At 42.6% G+C, this 22,290-nt stretch overlaps 1 protein-coding gene across 3 annotated transcripts in view; it reads left to right on the top strand.

The window, feature by feature from the left end:
- The window catches only part of IQGAP2 (IQ motif containing GTPase activating protein 2), a 130,752-nt gene that overhangs the window by 8,768 nt on the left and 99,694 nt on the right, over positions 1 to 22,290 (top strand). For all 3 annotated transcript variants that reach the window (XM_075021369.1, XM_075021370.1, XM_075021371.1), the window contains one exon: positions 13,617 to 13,716. In XM_075021369.1, coding sequence (XP_074877470.1) covers positions 13,617 to 13,716 — 100 coding nt within the window. Of the gene's footprint in view, positions 1 to 13,616; positions 13,717 to 22,290 lie in introns of those variants that run through there.

Genomic DNA, 22,290 nt, shown 5'->3' with positions numbered 1-22,290 from the left:
GCTGCTTCTGTCCAGGCTGCAAATGCTGCCCATTGGCAGGTTGTCAGAGTTTAACCCCAACTGGTAACTGAACACCATGCAACCGCTCACTCACTTCCCCTGCACCCAGTGGGATGGGGGAGAGAATGGGGGAAAAAAAAAAGTAAAACTCGTGGGTTGAGATTAGAACAGTTTAATGGAACAGAAAGGAAGACTCTAATAATAACAATAATAAAATGACAGTACTAATAAAAGGATTTGAATATACAAAACAAGTGGTGCACAATGCAATTGCTCGCCACTTACCTACCAGTGCCCAGTTAGTTCCTGAGCCATGATCCCCACAGCCCCACTCCCCCCAGTTCATATACTAGGCATGATGTCACATGGTCTGGAATACCCCTTTGGCCAGTTTGGGTCAGCTGCCCTGGCTGTGTCCCCTCCCAGCTTCTTGTGCCCCTCCAGCCTTCTCTCTGGCTGAGCGTGAAAAGCTGAAAAATCCTTGACTTAGTCTAAACACTATCTCTCAACAACTGAAAACATCAGTGTGTTATCAACATTCTTCTCATACTGAACCCAAAATACAATGCCATACCAGCTATTAGAAAGAAAATTAACTCTATCCCAGCTGAAATCAGGACACAGGTCTATCTGTACTCCCCAAAAGGATGAAGAAATGAGCAGCTGAGACTTTGGAGCTCCTATAGCAATAGTAGAACTGGTCTGCACTAACTTCTTGGGCACATCTGAGATGCAAATTTACATCTGATCAAGTTATTCCAATTTAATTTCCTCAAGTTATAGAGTATGGGCTTTCTTGGAAGTTGACCACTTGCATGAAAACTGTCACCGGTTAGGTAGAAGTAATTTACTTGTGCTCACTCTTGACAGCCTTTAGTGTGCAGGTCAGGAGAAGCAGAACTACTGATGATGAACAAGGGTTGTTGTGACACTGGGTCTCTACAGAAGTAGTTCCCCTATAGAGCAGGAATGGCAGGGACTCATCTGGGCAAGGTAGTACTGATGGAGTAGCTATTTTTTTCAGACTGGTCTGCTCCCTGTAGCAGCTGTAAACACCTTATTATAAGGAGGCTGACCATGGAGTGTGAGCTGGAAACCGGGGCAAAGCTTGGAGGAAGAACCATTAGAAGTCCTAGCAAAAGTCTTGATTTTTTGAAGTAGTGCTTCAACAAAGAAAACACACTGCAGCTACACAAAAGATGATAAAAGTCACTGCTCAACCCTTGAGCATGTGAATTTCCTTGTTCGGTAGAGACTTCAAAACTTGCAAACACATAGCTTAATTTGATGGTGAGTTTATGCATGTTGCTTGTACTATGGTTGCCACAGCGATGATTGAAGCTAGTTGTGCTTCCTTTATTCTAATGGTCTTGGTATTGCTATTTTGGGCAGAATGCTTGTTTTGAGGTGTTTACACAATGCCTTCAGTATGCTCATGATATCTTATTCACAATTCATATTTAACATTGTCACTGCGGTGCTTTCATTAGTGGAAATGGATACAAGGCAGAGAGGAGGCTGTCCTCTGGTTACTACTTGCTGCATTAATCCAAACTTTACTTTTTGGAGAGGGCTATGGAGTAGACACAAGCAAGTAACCTGAAAAAGTAAGTTTTCAAGATGAGATTGATAAGTTTGCTGTCAGTTTAGAGGAAATGTGAATTTAGTACAACTAATACAGTTATAGTTAGAAACTTGTAAGTGTATGATTTGGGTGAAAACTGATCTTGTGACTGCAGCTGTTAGTGACTTGTTTTGGAAATGCAAGTACTGGGTTTATTGATAAGTTAGGAGGAACATCTAGTTCACTCCATATCTGATGATTTTGCAGTGATATGCACAACAGTAGATGTGTCATTGTCACTCAGAGCAGTTTTGAATCTCAATATTTTGGCACTAAATGTACTGAGTGGAAGGGTGGGGTTTTGCTTGCTCTTTTCAAACCTTGTTCAAAGGTCTGTGATTAGAGACTTAAATCTTTTGTGCTTTTATTCTCTCCTATGGTTCTAACTCCTGATGATGAAGGAGAAATTAAGTCTTATTACAGGGTATGTATGTAAATGAGAAACAAGAGCTGGAGTTGTCCAGAAGCAGTGTGGGCAATTGCCCTGCAAGCAATGTCTGCCTGCCTATGCAGTGTGCTCCCAAAATGACCTAGCAGGGAGCACGGGGAGGAGGTTACCCTGGAGCCAATGCTGCCGACTCCAACAACTCTGCAAGCACTTGCTTGCCTACTGTGGAGTGGAGACAGCCAAGCAGGCTTCAAGTGATAACTGAGGTCACTGCTGACACCGGACTGCCTCTGAACTGGTTATCTGCATGGATACACTGATTTTGCCTTCTTCCTGCAAGAATGTATCATCATCTCACCCATTAAGCAGAAACAAAGAAGGTGCATCTCCATCCGCTGTGCCTTTCCTGCACCTGTGTGGACCAGCACACTCAGCCAGGCCAGGAGGTTTTAGGGTGAGCCTGATGCAGCACCTCCATCCTTTTTTTGTGGTTCCTGCATGTGCTGGGCCATCTCAGCTGCAGAAGCAGTTGCTGACTGCACAGCAGTTTGGGGAGTTGTTTCACAAGCAGCTCGGCTGCCTTTCCAGGGGAGATGGGAATGTTGGAGGAAGGGTAGGAACTGCCATGGTTCTGTTCACTCTCTGCCTCTGGGTGCAGGGGTCCTGTTCATGATCTAAACTTATCATACCTATGGGTTCATGTTCTGCAGCATACAGCATTTCTTCATGTTCTTGTGAATTTTAAGCCATTTTTTGTATTAAAATTGTTCAATCTCATTCTATGGGTCTGTAGGTGCAAGCCAATTATTCAGATGTGTTATCCCTAATGCATAAATTGTTTGGATTTTTTTTTTCTCCCCACTGAGATTAAAAAATGGACATTGTGCCTGTAAATAAAAGAATTTGAATTACAAACTTCAAGGATATTGTGGCTGTTAAAATTATTTAGGAATGAAAAGCAAGGCAGTCAGAGGGAAATGTGTTCTTCAAGTTTAAGGCTGCAAACCTCATGGCATGCATACTATTCTTTTTTATTCACAAGCTTGTGTTTATATCTTGAAGAAAAAATGTGCTGCAACATTTCAGGTGTTTTCTGGAGCTCCTTTCAGAGTATGGAGAGAGTGAAGAAGATAATTTGTTCAGGTGTTGGTAGAAGAAGGACTCTGCAACAGACTGGCTAGGGAAGGAGCAGGAGATGATGACTTGTCAAAGAATTAAGACCAGATGTCAGGGCTGAGGGTTTCTACACTGGAGTCTTTCTCATAGTGATTTCAAATTTACTCAGTGCTTCAGTGATGCTCTCGCTTATGGCTTTTCCTAGACTGGTGTTTCAGTCCTCCTGAGTCTTATGGTTTAGACCCTGAGATTCATGTAGCTCTTTTCTGAGTTACGCAGTGACACTCTGACACAGCTTTCTCCTCAGGTTCTCTTTGTCTCTCACTCCAGTATTCCTGCTTGTCATCCTCCTTTTCTGTTCGTTAAGCTACACCTTACCACACTTCTTCCAGCTGGTTGCTGTACTGTGAGTTTGCTGGTAGGAAGCTTTTTGATGTCAGACCCACAATGACCTGAATATTGAATCCATTTGGCAACTGTTCGCTCCCAAACAGAATATCATGCTGGACTTTTGTTCAGGAAGTGTGAGAGGCTCTTCCCTTCCCTCCTCTCTCACTCCCTCTGTCCCTGTTGCTCTTGTCTTCCTCCTTTCTCACAGCCAAGAGTAATCCCACCCTAACCAGCCTTCAGGTAGCAGGGGTTTACTACAAATATATCTATAAATCACTGTTCTGGTCGCAGACTGTAATGCAGATGCACTTTCTGACATTTTCAAGCTTGAAAAAGAAATAGGACAGGGTTCTGATTTAGCAGAAAATCCTGTGCAGCATTTGCTAAGGAGTTACCTTAATTGATTACTGTTTATATGGCCATTGGTCTTTTGAGTTTCTACCAAAATAATGACAATGATGAAAAACCTTAGTGTTATGCTCTTCCTTGTGGATTTCAACTAGTTTGCCTTTTGGTGAAGCAACAGTAGCTCTTGTCAGACATGCTTAGCTTCTTCAGGCTCTAGGGTCCCCCTTTGCTATATAGTAAGCCTCATGCTTTATTCTGGTCCTATGTGTTGGCTAAGATGTCTCAAACAACATAATTAGGGTGATCTTAGCTGCTGTTTGCACAGCAGAGCATTTAAACTGGCAGCAGTAGGAGTCCAACAGAGCCGTGGGTCAACATCAACATGTGCAAACAGATGAGGGGTGGACAAACCTGAATTTGGGTTTCCTGCTGCCACCGCGGTGAGTTCAGTCTGTGCTCTGCCCTTCCTCCTGATTGTTTCCAGCCCCTCTTTCCTGTTCTTCCACTCTGCTTCTGCAGTGGCCTTCTGCCCTGTACTTGATCCACAAATGTTTGCATGTGGGGTAGTAGCCACTGGTGATGTTGGTGTGACTACATATAATGAAAGTTGCCTTTGGTTTCAGCAGAAGGCTGCAGGCATGTCTCCTTTTGCTGTTAACTTGTGCCTCTGCTTCCAGCTCCCTGTGTAGGGAGGGATGAATGCCTTTCAGATGAGCTTATCACCCTTTTTGGGTAATCTTCAAAGTATTTCACCCTCCGCAAATCACTCCTCCTTTTATGTAGGTGTGTGTATGCATTTGACTTATCAATATACCTTCTTCTCAGAGGAAAATGAAGTATAAACTTTCTAATGCTAGAAACAAATTTGGTGGTGTGTGTAGGCAAGAGACTTAGCATTTTTCTTCTCACTAAACCCAGTTAACAGGGTTGATACTAAGGCATGCTGTAGAAGCTAACATTTTTCTATGTCCTTCATAGTTGAGTAGTGTATTTTACTAGCCTGGCAATATTAAACTGTCCTTTTCATTATTTCATTTATATTCTGATTGTGTTAAGTTGAACTGAGGTTACAGCAGGTAAAATGTAAGGAAATGGAATCCATATGGTAAAATTTTGGCTCTTATTGAGGATTGTTAATGTATATTGCTAATAAAATGCAAATGGGTTAAAGTAATTCCAGTGAAATGAACAAAGCAAATGGTAAATGTGTCAATATGTGGAATTCAAATCACAAGTTATTTATTTAAGCAAGCAGTGAATGTATAAAGCTGACAAGAACTTCTCACACTTTACTATTTATTTCCTCATGAATCAACCTCTGGAGACAGAAAGCCTGTTTCAAATTCCTCCCAGAATGTGCAATATCATTTTCAATGCCTCGAGTCTCTAGTGATGTGCTAATCTGACCAACCAGCCTTTTAAAAAAAATGGCTTTCTTTAAAGCCAATGTGAAAAATGTCATTCTTGCTGTAAGCGTGTGGAAACTAAGCAAACTTTCCAACCAGACAGGCTACTTACCAGTATAGCCTTTTCCAAGCTGCCTTCAAGCTTGGCCCTGTTAATGGCTTTTGGACTAGGCAAGTGGAGGTAGGATGACCTGTAAGGGAAAGAAAGAACTTGCAATTGGTGTTCATCGCCTCTTCAGGATCCATCAATCTGCTTCCTTAGGCTTGCAACTTTTTCAGGAACATAAACTGAGGGTTTATTAGCAGAGGGTTTTAAGGTCAACTGGGTAGTTTGTAGAAAGGAGCTAGAGTTTTAAAGGTGTTCTTTGAGCACCTGAATCTTGGGGAAATCTGTTGTGCCTTGAAGTGACCAGCTAGCAAAGTATGCAAAGGTAAACAGTTACAACTTTATTAAGGAGTTACATGAAGTATTGCTGGAGACAGTGAGACTGGCAGTTAAATGTAGGTGGAAAGTGTTGGGCAATAGGCTGATAAATTGCATTTCATGTTTGTAATTGTAGATGGCAACACTTGAAGCTAACGAAATTGTTTGGAGTTGGATTTTCATATACTTCCTCCAACTCCATTACTCTGTCTCCTTACAGAACAATTATACTGAAGTTAAGATAAAATGAACCATGTTATTTTTCTGTACCAGGTTAAAGGACCCTACTAGACAAGAGATGGCTGTGCTCTGGTATCATTATACAATAAGATGATGTCAGAACTAGTTAATGTCTTTAAATGTATTGCTCCTACTAAAGTCTCACTTGATGATACTGTAGAAAGCCTGAGGTTTAAAAGTAAAGGATATGTATACCTGTAAGCAGAAAAATGAATGTTAAACGTTCTGGCAGCAGACGTGGTTATGTGCTGAATGCCAAAACTATCTTGCATCTGTGTGGTTAAATGAGACTTTTTCTAAACTTTGTGGGAATTTAAGTATCTTGAGACACATCTGAGGAATCCTAGAGCTTTCTGCCAGTGTCGGCACTTGACAGTCTGTGAAATCAAGCAGTTTTGACACTTGGCTCCAGGAGCATGCTCTGTGGTTGCTGTTGCAACACTGTCCCCTTGGTATGATAGTCCTAAGGTCCATGTATTGTAATAGTGCTCAGTGTCTGTAAATGGATGTGGTTGGACTTGTGGTAGCACGTACATAAGCCTGAAATAAGACCTTTTTCTAGGAAATGGGGGGAGGAGGACTCAGGAAAGTGAATGCACAGAAATGAGGCTCTATGAGAAAGCTCAGGGCAACGACTGGTTTAGCAAACATTTTTAATTTTACATCAGGATGTCATTTTACTGGACTTCTGTTGTCAACACTCCCATGCTAATGGTGGTTTTTTGTTTTCCTTGTTTGTGCTGTGTCTGGCAGTGAGATCCGGCCCAGAACCATGGTCCTGTAGATCCTGTGTGACACAAAACTTGTGTGGGCAGATAATGTCTGTCTGCTGGCCAGAAGATGCATGTGTATTTCTGTATGAAAATCTGAGCCTGCATGCTTTGGACAATGTAATAACTAGATTAGGAGAGGTATAGCCATTTTTAAGGGAGGGGGACAGTAGTTCAGTGTTGGAAAGATTTGAAAAATGCCATATTGAAGAGCCTCATGATTTAATAAAATGTATTAGTCTACTATTTCAAGTGAACCTGCCTTCCAAGTTCACAGCTGTGATAGGTTTTTGAGTGCTTGCAGTGTCTGCCTTTGTCCAGAGCCCTTTCTCAGAGCAAATGTTCAGGGAATGGACTGAATTCCCTTAACTGGAGTCATAGAAAAAGGCTCAGCCCATCTGGTTTTATTGTTGTGGGACATGTGCTAGCTGCTTGTGACTGTGCTTTTTGACAGAGGAAGCCTATAGAAAACTGTTTTGATTGGAGCCTTCAATTTTTCAAGAATGAAAAGATAGTGTCTTCCAACATAATAGTAGACCTGTAAGTACTAAATACCGTAATAACAGAACATCTGCAATAGGTGTTTGGTGCTGTAAAGCCATTTTTTCTTAGTAGCCTGTTGAATGATCTCTGTTCATGTAGTTAAAGTTGGCATATTTTCTTCTGCATATTTATTAAACTGTTGCATTAGATACCTTCAAGTCAATATTGGCAGTGGAGGCTCAGGAAGGAACTCCTTCTGCCTCTCTAGCTTTGAGCAGTGCTTTTCTGGTATCTGTACATGTAATCCTGTCCACATATTTTCCAGCAGCCTGGCAGTGCTGTAAGCTCCTGCCCCACTGCAGTGAGGGCAGCTCAGGTAGCAGCGAGCCTGGCTCAGAGCACTGCCAGCTCAGACCTGCTCTGGCTACGGGGTGGGGTTGGCTGGTGCTGTGTTGGTGCAGTAGCAGCACCTGAATTGCTAACCTGAGAGTGATCATGGAGCTGAACTGCCATGAGCAGGTGCTCCTGGGGTGCTGGGTACCTAAAGTACAAATTTGACTAGGAGTAAAAAGATGACACTAAATTTATTGGCCTCTTTCACACTAAGGCAAAATAGTTCCATGTTCTCATATAACCTAAGGTTTTAAGTCACCTTGACTATCTAAAATGCAACTAGCTTTTTCTTGAAACTACAGCACTGAAGTGTGCTGACAAATGCTTCACGTTTGCAGCTCAGTCTCATGGTACAGGCAGACATAAATGGGATGCTGCCTAGCGCCTGTTGTACTGAGCTCAGCTTTCATCAGTAGTTTTTATGCAAGAGGGGCTCGGCTTTTGTTTTTGTGTTTTCAACTGTTATAGCATGGCTCTGTTAAATGCTTTTTAGTGTCCTAATATTGGGGATGTGGGTATAGGCTTGGGTGGAGGAGGCCCAAAGGTGTGAGGGGAGGGTATGGAGAATTTGCACAATTTCTCACCAGTGGACTGGAGCACTGCCTTGCCTTGCAGACTGTGTGGCCAGGATGACACACTGCTGGGGCTGCCAAATGTGGTTTAACTAATGTTTAATTCAAATACTCTGGTGAAAAACTTTTATTCCAGCATTTTACAGTATTTGCTCATGTATCTCTCTTCTTCTCCCTCAATCTTGACTTTACAAATTCTTTTCTGTCACTGTAAGAGGATTTTGTTCTCTCTGTCCTCTGTTATGTCCTGTGTATTGAGCTTCCCTGTTGTGGTGCCAAAGAGCCCTCCTCCTCCTTGCTCACGTCTCACTTTCCATGGGAAAAAGTCTCTGGTGGCAGGAAATTGAGGGGGATTGGCCCTGGGAAATAAAAGCCTCTGTTCCTTTCTTTGCCTTCTTCAGTATAAGAATTCTTTTGGTGTGTCTGTGGCAAATGCCTTATTAAAGGGTCTGCCTGCTAGAAGCAGCCACGTGCTCTTCTTGAACTATTGCATATAGTCAAATGTCTGAGTGCAAATGAATGACCAGGAACCCTTAAATGCTGTTGTAGGTTTTGCAGGGGTTTTTTTCCAGCCTCAGTTTTTTAAGATAACAAGAAATGTCTGTTTGGGGAATTGTTATCCCTAAATAACTTAGACTTATGCCTTGTAAAGTGTTTCGTAAATTTGCATTCAGAAATTAAAACAAACATTACCTTTCTTTGCATGCTCTTTGGTTATGTATTATAGAAGTTTCAAGTTTAGCTTCATTTAAAAATACAATCCATGGATCCATGGGCTTATTTTTGGAAACTGTTGCAAATTAGACCTGTAAAACACCTCCTATTTAATGGCATGTCAAGTATAAACATACTAATGGGAGAGATCTGGTAAACTCAGTGTTGATGTGGATTATCTCTGTGACCCTGTGACCTCCAAAATCCTTACTATGGTTGTGATAAGAGGGTTAACTCTGAACTTGGGCAACATTTACACAGCCAGTACTTGTTCTCAAAATTCTTGTGTAAACTGAGCATATCTTATGTGAACCTGAAGTTTTGAATCGCTTTCTAGACACTGTTAGTAAGTAAGGTCATGGCTCCAGTGGCTCTTGCACACCTGGGCTGATTACTAGTTTCAATAATTAAATTGCAGCTTCAGAAGTGGTGGCCCTATTTCTGAAAACTTACTCAAATCCAGAAGGTTGAAATGCTTTTATGTTGTCTACTAATGCTGAGTCAGACCCAGTAGCTGTGTTGACTGTAGGCACATGGCATGCCTTGGGTTGCGTTGGCAGCCCTGTGGTCAGCAGCTGACAGAGCTCCAAGTGTTTGTCAACAGCTGGAGTGGCTGTCTTGGATCAGGGCACATCAGAAAGTTTTTGCAATCCATAACCAAACCCCAGACATCCACTGGTCCTAGCTACTGCCTTGCCTATTCTTCTCTTTCTTCCATGATGGTGGTACACAGGACAAATATTTCAGACAAAGATAAGGATGGGTGTAAGTGCAGTACGTCAGCTGGTGGAAGATGCTCAAATCTCTCAATTTATGAACGCTCCCTGGTAAACAGACTTATTTTTGTAAGAAATATGTGGAATGAGAATATGTAGGAAGTTGCTAGTAGAATGTGACTTTATTCCCATTGAATCAATTGTGGGAAGAGTATACTTACACAATTGTTGCATCATACTGAGTGCCAGAGTAAGTCTGTTCTTGTGTTTGTTCAAAATTAGGTGTGGCAATTTAAGCTTTAGTACTGCTCACTGCTCCATGCAGTGTTTCATACACACTCTTCCTTTGGTGTTTTTCCATGAAGGAATACCTGTAATGAGGGAACTTGGTGTCTTAGCACACATGCTTTGTATGTATTGACTGTTGGCTAACAGGGTGACAACATCTAAACTGAATCGAAATGGAGAGCTTTTAAGCTAGCTACACTGGCATTTTTATAGTTCTTGTCAGTAGTCCAGATATACTTTTAACATTTCCTCTTTGAGGCAATATTTGATATTTTCCCTCTTAATTCCAAATCAAGTCACTAAATTGATTAATTGAATCATAAGATGTTATTTTAGATGCCTTTCCCCCCAGCCCTGTATAGCTTCTAGGTAGTGTGCATGTGCCTTGTTCTGTGGTATTTGGATCTTTTCAGCTGCAACATTTTGTGTCTGCCTGGATCCTCCTTGGCTTTACCAGTGGGCTGAATGTCTTCAGGTGAAGCCTAGCCCTGCTTACTCTACCCTGTAACATCTTCCCTTGTGAGTTGAGCACTATCAAGAAGTTACTGATACAGCAGAAACGTGTTTGTTCTTTCATCAATCTTCCCAGTCTTATGACTAATACATGCCCTGTTAGGCAGAAAGACTGAGCTTTCTGTCTTCAAACCAAGCTCGTTTGTGTGTTGAATTTGGTGTGGCTGGATTGATGGATGCACTCATAGGGTGTTTGAAGTTGTGGAAAGCTATATGCAGGACTCTAGTCAAAAACTGAAGCCTTTGCCAAAATATATTATAGTAGACTAGACTCTAAGGACCCAAGTCTTCAAAGTAGTTTCCTCTACAGCTCAGTCCTGGGCCCATGTCTATCCTGCAGGTTGTCATTGCTGTTTCTAAAAGTGTCTGTAACCGCTTATTTGATGTGATAACACTGTTGTTTGAAGCCAGTGTGTGCTGGAGGGGGAAAGCATGCAATCAGTCTTATTGGAAGCCAGTGTTGCAAGAGGCTCCTTCCAGCATAAGCTCTGTAGGTGTTGGCACTCCCTGTGCTCTGTCTTTTCAGGGCTCAGTTATTCAGCTCAGAAACAGCTGCTTTGTCCCTGGCAGGAAAGAAGCCTGTTTTCCTACTTGTGAGCTGCTGATACAGTATCTCTTCTAGAAAGGATCTGGGTTTTCCACTTTTCAGTGTCTACAAGTTACTTGTTCTCACCTCTTGCCCTTTCCCCTCATTATTGGAGGGTTTCCTAAGCAGAACAACCATTACAATCCCACAGTATCTGTCAGTGCCTTCATCCACCCTCTGAATCAAACTTTGCAAATAATTTCAATGAGGGATTTGAGGCTGGCCAGGGCTGCTTGATCTGGGATGTCCTAATTGAGGATGGGAGGGACCTGTGGATGTGTAGATCCAGGACTAGATCGTAAAGCATTAGTGTTATTCAGGTAAATTCCTAGACTGATACTTATCAAATAGGTTATGTGGTTTTCTTACTCCTACTTGCAGACAAGCTGCCTTTTTTTGCTGCTTTGCTTATGGTTGTGGTGAGTTGTGTTTGGACGGCAAGAGTAAATGGCTGCTTAATGAGCTCCCAGGGCATGGGAGCTGTGTCACAGGGAACGAAGTCTTAGTCTGGTATTGGCTGTCCCATCCTGGCTGACAGGGCTATAGCCCACTATGATTGATGGTCAGCTGGGCTCCTCTGATGGCATTTATCTTCCTCTGTGGGGCTGTCATAGCTGAGGGAGACCTATGATGTTTGAAAAATGGCCTTAGAGCTCAATGTCACAAGTAATAAAGTGATATATTAAATTTCAGCATGGTGGCTCATCAACACTTCTCCCTTGCTCTTGAGAGCCAGGAGCCCTCTGCAGCAGAGGAACTGTGTCAGGGAGTGGGAGCAGCATGACCTGGGCTCGCTGATGGTGGCCTGGGCAAGAGCAGCAGTAGAGCAGCTTCCATGGCCAGTTTGTCAGGCTGAGTGTTTTACCACCTGCATCTCATGTTTGCCTCCAAACTAATGTTTTGGTTCATAGCAAGCGATGACCTGATTACAGTATCTGAGAGCTCATTGTAGAGTGAGTCATCCTTATTGGAGCTACCAGACTTAAAAGAGACTCTGAGCAAGATACTTATTTGTTTTATCAGTGTATGAAGCTTCTGGGTAATTAGGAAGAGTCATCCGAAAAGCAAAGGAAGATGAGAGATATCAATGCCTGTAGTGATTAAAACTGAAACTACAAAGCTCAAAGCAGCTATATGATATGTTAACAAATGTGTGGTAGCATCAGTCCAAAATGTGGGCAAGCAGTGTCATTTCTTTTGTGTCCTCAGTAAATGCATGTGGGATAATTTCTGTGGGTCTTTTTGAGGTACAGCCTTCAATGTATGTGTGTACTGTTAAAGCCCAACTCCTGGCTTTATTATATGCCTTTTACTTGAGTTGCCTGTATCAGCTACTGGAAGGTGTTTACCCACTCCATGAGGCAGCTGCATCAGGGAACCACTGAAAACTTGCTTGTGGCAAGTGCAGTCTGTGTAACAGTTTTTTAAAAGCATCTCACAGTGCATTTGAGGAGGAGAGAGGCCCGTGAGTTTTTTACCAAAGATGTCTTGGTGTTCTCAGTTAACTGGCTTGTGGGCTGCCGCAGAAAGTGGCTGGCCCAGCCCTGCATTTCCGTCCCCTCCCTTGAGCCTGTGCCAGTGTGTCTGCAGGTGTGCAGCAGCTCAGATCAGGGACCTGATCTTCCTAGAAGTGGGTCTCTTCATCGTCATAGCTCTTCAGTGAGGGCTGCCCCTTGTTCTGGTTCACTGATGCAGCTGCAGGATTGCTGGCTCTGACATGAGAGGTGACACGAGTATGTGGCTGGGAAACATGAGGGAGGGCAGGGGCAGCTCTTTTTGGCAGCTGCTAGCACAAATAGGGTGTCACTTTGGTAACTGGTTTATAATGAAAGCTGTTTCCAAAAGCCTCACATGCTGTGATTAAGATTCAGCACTACTGTATGGTCCTTCAGGTTCATTGCTAGAAGCATTTGGAAGAATTGTATATCTAATCAGAGGACCTTTCTACCCTACAAAGAGAGGGAGATCAGTCGTGGGGTAGTAGATGTTAATAATCAGTGTTGTCTGCAGCTGGAGATGTGCACAGAGTCATTCTTAATAGGCTGGGGGAGTGCTTTTATGGGAGGTGATGTGGGTGCAGCGGTAAGTAGGAGTGTGAATACCACAGTTTGTTCATTTGATTACAGCCCTCATCATCCCCATCAGTGGGATGCAGCTCAGTCTATTGCAGTCTCACAGGTTCCTGAAGCTGCAGCTTGTTTCCAGGTTGCCCTGAGATACGTTTGCAGTGCATTGCTGTCTTCAGCTCTGCTGCTGAGGCTCAGCTTAGCCCAGGGCTGCTCCATCTGCTGCTTGCTTTGAGCTTCCCTACAGGAGTCCTCAAACTCCTCTGAGGATGTGTAAGCTGAAACTCTGCTGGCTCCCAAAGTCAGCCCCACATGTTTGAGTGCTCCATCCTGTCCCCAAACCAGGCGACGGACAAAGAGCTTGGTTTTGAACAAGTGAAACTTGAGGAATTCATCATACAGAGAACAGAATCTTTTTGGCAACCCAGATATCTTTGTGCACCATGCTGTAAAAGGCCACTTTTGAGCAGGAGGGATGACTTTCAATTTCTCTTCTGTAGTAAATTGCCTAGGTTCTCAGTAAAATTGCTCTAAGAATCACCCCGACTCGTGTAACTTGATATGGGTTTCTGTTTGCAGCTATTGTGGATGATGAAAGGATTTCAGCAGAGGAAATGGATGAGAGGAGGCGTCAGAACATTGCTTATGAGTATCTGTGCCACTTAGAAGAAGCAAAAAGGTAAGTAAATGAAAGCACACCTACCCCTGGCCTTTAAATACAGAAGTTCAGGCCTGTTGTGTTCTTGAGTATTGTAATTTTTAATTCAACTTCTTGAATTAGTTGGATTAACTTAATGTTGGAATTTTATAGCATTCGGTATGAGAAACTAATGCCCAATGTGAAAAGTTTAATTCAAAGAATGATTTAGAAATAATTAAGACAATCTCCTCAGAGTTACTGTGGTGACCATCTTCAGTGAAAGTCAGGGCAGGGTACTAGAACCAAAGGCTGTGGTTTTGTGAGAAGCTGAGTGAAGCTTATGTGACTAACTGGGGAAAGTCTTTTGTTTCTGGCTTCACGGTCGTGCTTGTGCTCCCTTCTTGGCACTAGTGCTTGTGGAGAGATTCAAGTTGCTAAGATAGAAGAAAATCACCGGGGCTCTTACTGGGTTAATGATCCATATCATCTCAGTGTTTCAGTGGTAAGTGCAGGCAGGGCAATAAGATGACCTGGACTCTGCTCTTCCTTTAATTCCTCTAACCCATTGTTCAGGAATACTCATCTTTTGAAGCGACAGTCTGTGATTAAGCATTCATCTGCAACTGCACAGGGATTTTAGCACCTTTGTGCAAATGTACTGTGCGATGTACACTTTATTCTCAAAACACTCAACAATATTTTCATAATTACTGAGCAAGGAAATAAGGTGCAATATCCTTGTGCTTTTGGAGTAGCTGAAGTGCTGCTATTATATGTAAAAGCATATTTTACATTCAGTCTGGTCAGAATTTTTCAAAGATGCCTGTTGTACTCAATTTATTGCCTGGGACACCACTCTAAGTGTCTTGCTTCTGCTCTGTGTTTGCTGATGATGGTGTTTTTAGTCCTAAACTTTAGTTCCCAGGAATTTCTGTAGGGAAAAGGAAACCTGAACTCTGATTGGTAGTGCAAGCTGGGAAACCTCAGTGTGATGATAAACCATAGGAGCTTTAGAATGGAGTAACTTTAGAATGAGAGCACTTCAGTCGGGAATCAACCATAAAACCGTGCCCTGGGCTTTGTTTCCACACCATTCCCCTCACCATCACTGCGTGGCATTGACGGTTACCTCTTTAGCAGTCGCAGGGCCGCTAGTGGCCAATGATCTTGTCTTAGGGGCATTGTTGTAAAAATCAGCCATTCCCACTTCCTATTCATTACACTGTCCCATTTGCTGTAGCAAACATTGCTGCCTCTGCTCTCTTCCTCTTTTGGTGCAGAGTGGTTCCCTGTTCACATATTTCAGATGGCAGGTGTCTTACCGCTGCCAGAGAGGACTGTCTTTCCCTGCACACTCCTGTTGCCTCCATTGTGCAGTTGCAAGAGATCGCCCTTGGTCAGCTGTGTCAGCTTGCTATGCTGGCAGGAAATTTGTAGCTCTTTTGCTGAGTTAGTTTTCTAGTGGTTTAGTGAGCTGGCTGGTCTGATTAAGGGGTCAGAGGAGAATCAGTGCTGGCAAGAGGAAGGCGATGGGATGTAGCAGCACACTTGAGAGAGGGGAGGGAGCAGGTCTCCACCTTGCTTGCTGAGAGGTTAGATCAGCTCCACCATCTCAGGAAATGTCAGTGAGTCAAGCTTTGATTTTACTCAAGGTTCATCCTTGGATTGTTGCAACTCCCCTGCCTGCTGGCTTCTGGCAAGGTAGGAATAATGATTAGTCTCCAAATCCAGCCTTTTCTCTTCTATTATCATTATTAACATATCTTCATGGGTTTTTTCACCCTCTCACCTTCTCAGGGCTACTTGTTGCTTTGAACTCAAGTCCTCTATTTAACTTGAAGCATCTCCCTTGATATTTCACACAGAAATATGAAGTTATTTTTACAATTAATGACTTCAGTTGCCATCTGCTATGAGTAACCCCCTGCTCTTCCTTGTGTTTATTTTCACATGGGTTCATGTCATTAGCAGTTTTCTAGAAGAAACACTCCTTTAGCTCTGCCAGCAGGTGATAGGACTTTGCAGCCAGAACAGTCGCTGTCAGGGCTGTTAGGTACCTGGAAGCATTTCTGGTTCTCCATTTGGAAAATTATAATTTACTGGTAATGTTCACGGCAATACTTGCTACTGCATGAGGTGGGGATGAGTGCTGGAGCATAAAGGTTGGGTTGTCACAGGTGGAGCTGATGTGGCAACGCAATGATGCTGGATGTCCTCCTCCTGTGCCTCGGCACACTGGCCCCAGTGCTCCTTAGGGAGGAGAGGGTGGTGAGGGTGATGAAGGCTCTGGGGGTGCTCTTGTGTGGACAGAGCTGCTATGGGGGAAAGAAGAGGGCATGGGAAACTTCTCCCTTCACAGAGAACTGTTGGGATAACTCAGTTGCACCATGAGATTTTGCCCTGAGATGGACTCTGAGTAATGTGAAAACAAACCAGCAATGAACACATACAAAAAAACCTTGCAGAAATGCCTGTGTCTCATAGCTGTGTAGCCCCTAGCCCCGCTCCTTCAAGAGGTGAGTAATGCTGTCCAGGGCGGCTGGGCCAGTGTCAGGGACAGGCTGGGATAGCAAAGGTGCATGGCCATGTTCACCCCAGCCCTGACCTGGCAAAACAGCAGCATGAGAAAATGCCACATCTCTTCTCACTGCACAGTTATTGCCCGCTCTGTGTGCTTGATTAGGGGTCAAACATGTTGACGTGCTGTCTTTTGCATGTTATAGCATTTTCCTTATCCCAACAGAGCTTGAACAAAACTGGGGACTTTGGAAATCGAGATGGCAGCCTCGGAGAGAGCAACAGGGTTGTAATTCAAACTGTGACAAAACAAGACCAGTGCAAGCCTGGGAGGCTTGGGAGTAGGGCACAGGCTACCTCAACAGCACATGGAGGTGCACGTGTTGGGGGTGGCCTTCAGCCTTGTTGGGGGTGCAGTTTTGCAGGATGGATCAGCTTTTGCTGCTGCTGAGTGGAGGGGTCGGGTCCCAGCTGGGTGCTCGCCCCTGCTCCCCAGTGCTGGGGCAGCCCCCGTGGGATGCACGGGGTCCCCCCCCCAGCTATGTGCTTGTGGCAGTGGGGCTGGGTCAGAGGAGGCAGAATGGTGCCTTTGGCCCCAGGCATGGCAACAAGTTGTGAAACTGCCCAGAGCTGTGCTGCTGCCTGCTTGGTCCCCGCCATGCCCTCCTGGGCAAAACCTAGGAGTGGGAACTGCCTCTCTGACATACATGATTTCTGTTTACAGGTGCAAGCTTTTTTTGCTTCTATAAAACCTCAATGCACAGAGAGGACTTTTTAGTATTTAGGACACTATGGGTAGCAATGACAATAAACAGACTGAAAGGGTAAAGCAAGGTGAGTTTTTCCATTCAGTTGGCTGCTGCTGAAATGACAGCAAATACTGTTTCAGCTAATCAGCAATGTGTTTTGGCCCATACTGACGAGTAATAAATACTGAAATAAGCAATAAATAGCAAAAGACTGAGGCAGCACATGGCTGTGACAGTACTATGGCAGGAGTTATGGGGTTTTTCTCACCATATTTGTAATCAAAATATTATATTATAGCAGCTTTCTCTGTATTTTTGTGTGCCAGAGTTAATTAAATGGGTGAAGAATGTCTACTTTCAGCTGCTTTTCAGACCACTGTTTGCACACTTACTTCCTGTAGTCCAGCTTTAATAAAAACTTTCCAAGTTTAACATGAAAGTAGAATGCTGCCGCTGGTAGCTGATGCTTCTGCAAATACCTTCTGTGCTAAGCACAGTATCTGTTATATGTATACAGCATAGGAAATAATTTTTTTAAACACAGTGAGCAGGCTTTTAAGATTTGCAGAGGTCAGTAATGTTTGACTAGGGTGTTATGTTTGATATTGGAGAAAAAACATTTTGTTCTGTCAGATTGCTGGCCCCTTTCTCCCTGAAATTGCACATCTGATAAATTGAACTTTTGGTTGCTCATATATGTTGTTTATTGCTTTTGTCTTTAAGGAAAGTTTATTGCATATTTAAAAAAAAAAGTAGAGAAAAATGGATAGTATCCAGTATCCTTGAACTCCTGAGAAGAATAAAATCAAGAATAAGCAATTAGGAGTTGGGAATTTTCTCACTTCAAGCAATGTAACCATGGGTGCCTTGAACAGAAGCTCTCTAGGCATTACACCAATACATTTCCAATATCGCTTGGGAAATTCTTCTGTCAAATAACAAAAGCTTAAGGTGGGCATGAACAGCTGTGTCACAAGCCCTAATGTCTTATTGGATTAGGTTAATTTTAATCAATAAAATTTACCACATCCTCCTTTCCAAAGATTATCTTTGTAATACCCAGAACATCAGATTCTGCCTCAAGTTTGGCTTTTACTGTTGCTTGCCTCTTTGCAGATGTGCAACTACCATGCTATAAATGATAATACAGATTTGAGGGGGTTTAAACCCTGATTGAAGCTTTGGCATACAATGCAAATCAGGTTTACAGTAAATCTGTTGTGGCTGGCTAGGGTTATAATCATCCATAATTAAGCAGACATTATTTCTCTTGGGTTCTTGGAAATTACACCTTCTTCTGCTAAGCTTGAATTTGAACCAAGGGAGGCCTCGTTTTTCTAACCTTATCTCTCTCTGCATGAAATGGAATACACTTTGTTTCACAAAGTATATGCTGCAATTTCATAACCAGAACTGCCAGCATTTGTCTTATTTCTTTTTACTTACTCAGCTGTTCATAGGACAGGAACTTGTGTGAAACACTGAAGCTTTAGCTTCAACGTTAGGAAAATGAAGACACAGTGAAGGAAAACTCTCCTGCAAATTTCTTTTGAGAAGTAATTTTTTATTTTGAAAATTTAAATCCTCATTCTTTTCCATTTTCTTTACAATAGAAAATCACATAATCCATTTTAGGTCCCAAAACCTGCCTCCTTCATTGTATTCATTTTTATTAAATTGGTTTGCAATGGCTAGTTGCAGTGTTCCTCACTGACAAGATCACAGTTGGAAGCTGCTGTGTAAAAATGGACATGCAGTTTAATATACTTAAAAGGTCAAACCCTGAAGTGCTTAACTGGCTTCAGTTAAAGCCAACAGTTTTGCAGTACTGTAGCACCATAGAAAGCCCAAGCTGCTCCAGTTGTCAGGACTGTGGGACCGTGGAGGGTTGCTTTGGAGCCCACCCCATTCCTGGGGGGCTACCAGGGTCCCATGAAGGCTTGGGTCCCATGAAGGCTTGGGACCCATGAAGGCTACAAGTGAATTCTGCCAGGTTTCATGCTGCTGTTTCTCCGTGAGCGAAGTTGGCAGCCGTGCCACCCTGGCAGCTCATGAGTGAATTAATGCTACTCAAATGCGCTATTTTAAGTCCATTTCTTTCAGACTACAGGAAATCTTTAAAGCTTTGTGCTTAGAGGTAAATGCATGACATCGTAACGTAGCGGTACAACTAGCTGACTAAAAGCAGAAAATGTTAAGATACTTCTTGGTAACCTGTTTTGTATGGATTTGGCAAAAAAATCATTCTTCTGGGAGTGGTAGTCCACTTACATGTTGTAGATTATGAACTCTGACTCATCTACCCCCTCTGTCTGCCTTAAGCCTAATAAAGCACCTGTGAACGTGGCTGGCAGCAGCTCTATAAAGGCCAAATGTTTGAAATTAGGGTGCTTCATGAGATGAAACTCTTGGAAGAATCCTACTTAGCCAGGATATACCCATCCCTGAAGTAGCTCAGTCTCTGAAGGGATATTGATCAGCAGGTATACTCGCTGTTTCATGTTTTCATCCTCAGGGGTACTTACCTAGCAGACAGACTACCACCTATTGAGTTGAACAGTTTTTTGTTCCAGATAGTTATACATTTGTGCAGATATGCCAGAGTTTTCATATGCAAGTTATCAATCAATCCAATAATTGCTTGGATAGTGATATTTGCATATGAAAAGTCTTACTATTAAGATCTGAAGGAGAGAGAAACCTTTGTGTTAATTTCTGTACAGGATGCATTGACCTGCTCACTGGGATGTTGAGGTAATTTGTGCACATGTTATGGGTCATTGCTCAGCGTGTATAGTTGTGGAATAATGCTGCTGAGTAATGATGGATGTGACCTTTGTTTTTTGGAGACTAAACCATATGGCACTTATCCTATAGCATTGCACTGAAGCAACAGTATAGTCATTTCAGAGCTGGCTCTCTTTCCCAAAGTTTTCCACCTTTCTTTTAGGCACACCCTCTCGTAAAAGGAACTGTGAATTTTTTTGGTTTTTTTTTAGGGTTTTTTAACTCTTTTTTAACTCTTTTTTAACTCTTTTTTAACTCTTTTTTAACTCTTTTTTAACTCTTTTTTAACTCTTTTTTAACTCTTTTTTAACTCTTTTTTAACTCTTTTTTAACTCTTTTTTAACTCTTTTTTAACTCTTTTTTAACTCTTTTTTAACTCTTTTTTAACTCTTTTTTAACTCTTTTTTAACTCTTTTTTAACTCTTTTTTAACTCTTTTTTAACTCTTTTTTAACTCTTTTTTAACTCTTTTTTAACTCTTTTTTAACTCTTTTTTAACTCTTTTTTAACTCTTTTTTAACTCTTTTTTAACTCTTTTTTAACTCTTTTTTAACTCTTTTTTAACTCTTTTTTAACTCTTTTTTAACTCTTTTTTAACTCTTTTTCTCGTTCTCTTTTTTTTTTACTCTTTTTTTTCTTAATAGGAGAGACAAATTTGAAGCTAGTTCATGCTCTGATGCCTTCATATTGGTGTAGTTTGTAGGTTCATCTTCACCAAGAAAGCACAGGGCTCTCTCATCTTTCCTTCACTTTCTCCTTTGAAACTTAGATTATCTGTGGTGCAACTTGAAAGCCTGTTTGGTTTAAGACTAGCTGCTTGTCAGATCAAACTGACGGCTTCATTCTGCAGCTCCTAGTTAATATTAAAGTGTAACCTGAGGTGGCCTCACTAAGGTATCAGTTGTAGCTGAGTCATGGTACCACATGGAGCACACCAAGGACTAGGGAAGCAGGCTACCAGGGGAGGCTGGCAGTGATTCTTGCACATCACTGACCCAAACTTCCACATCTGGAAGAACGGTAAAGGAAAGATTGAGTCTGAGTTGTGCAGGGAAAAACACAGCTGTGGATATTAGAGGTAGCAGAGGGACTTGAGGTTTGCACCTTGCTTAAGGGATTCATATGAAATTGCTGTTGGGAAGAAGCTGTGACAGTAACTGTGGGATGGAAGGATGCTGTTTTATCCTTCACTTAGTGTGGAAGGGCTTAAGTGTTGCTTCTAACCTCTGGGTAGGTCCTTCTGCACTGTTTCAACTTTGCTAAGGGTGTAGTTCCTATTCATCCAGGAGCAGCCAAAGCCTTTACTTCTGGTGTATTAATGATGAAATAAATCACAGCACGTATGCCAGGGCACACGTGCTGTGTACCCATGCTGGACTGCGGGCTGTGATGGTTGCATGCCACACTGCTGGCGTAGCTGGCCAGCGAGTGGTGCATTCTGCCTGTCACATATCCCATTGTGCTATAACTCTAGAGTAGCATTCAAAAAGCTTTGTTATGTGGTCATGTGTCTGCTTGCTTTGGACCAGAGGAGAAAATTACTTGGGCTGATGGAATCTGATTTTTAACAGCTCCCTTGCAGGCGTGTACATTTCACATGCTGAAATCCTCCTTTTCCAACTGCCATGTCCTGGAGAGCTGTTGATTTTTGGAAGTGTTTGTTAAGGCTCTTGCAGAAACTGCTGAGGGGGGATGTAAATGGTGCTTCATAGATCAGAAGAGGTGAGACAGCAACTTCACCTGATGACCTTTATAGCACTGCTTTGTGTAGATCACGACTGTTGATGAAGAGCCCACAGGTATGTGCTGGTGGGATCTCACTGTATTGGAAACAAGAAACTGAGTGTTCAACAAGAAACATGGTTCTAGACCAGAAGGCTTTTGCTATAGCTTTGTGGATGCTAGAAATCCAGGCCCTTATGACTTGCTTAGCTACATCTTTGCGAGTGGACAACCTAAAACTGGTCCAGTAATTGATGAAATTTACAAAAGAACCAATGTGCCACTGTACATCCAGTTCTGGATTGGAAAAACAACCCAGGGAATGGAGGCATCAGTGCTCACTGAATGTGTTGGTGTGACCTTGCACCTGACTTTTGCCTCCAGCTACTGCAGGCAAGTGCTTTATGAGATAAGGCAGCAGCTGAGCATTATGAGCCTGGGTTCCCTTAAAAAATCATTTTTGGTGCAAATATCTCAACAATTCACTGACTGGAGAAGGAACCCTGTGGCAGTTTTTACCTCTTTAGGTATGGAGTAATGCTACAAAGTGCTTTTGGCTGTTGATGTTGTTCACTAGAGACTGTGTGAATCCTGTTAGTAGGTACAGCTATCGCAAAACCTACAGTGTTCTGCAACAGGAGTTAATGGCAGTCCTCTGTGAGGGACTCTTGCTGACAGTTAGGACTTGGGAAGATGCTTTTTAAAGCAACATGTGGTCAGACTTATAACTAAGCTGGTTAAGTAGCAGGGTTGCGTGGCCCAGTGTGTGTACTGTATGGTGCTTTTGATTGCTGTTAGTCTCTATTTCACGTGCTCTGAGAAAGATGGCTTTCTACTCA

This window comes from Buteo buteo, chromosome Z, assembly GCF_964188355.1.
Source record: "Buteo buteo chromosome Z, bButBut1.hap1.1, whole genome shotgun sequence".
NCBI classification, from domain to species: Eukaryota; Metazoa; Chordata; class Aves; order Accipitriformes; family Accipitridae; genus Buteo; species Buteo buteo.
This window is presented reverse-complemented; position numbering and strand designations above follow the sequence as displayed.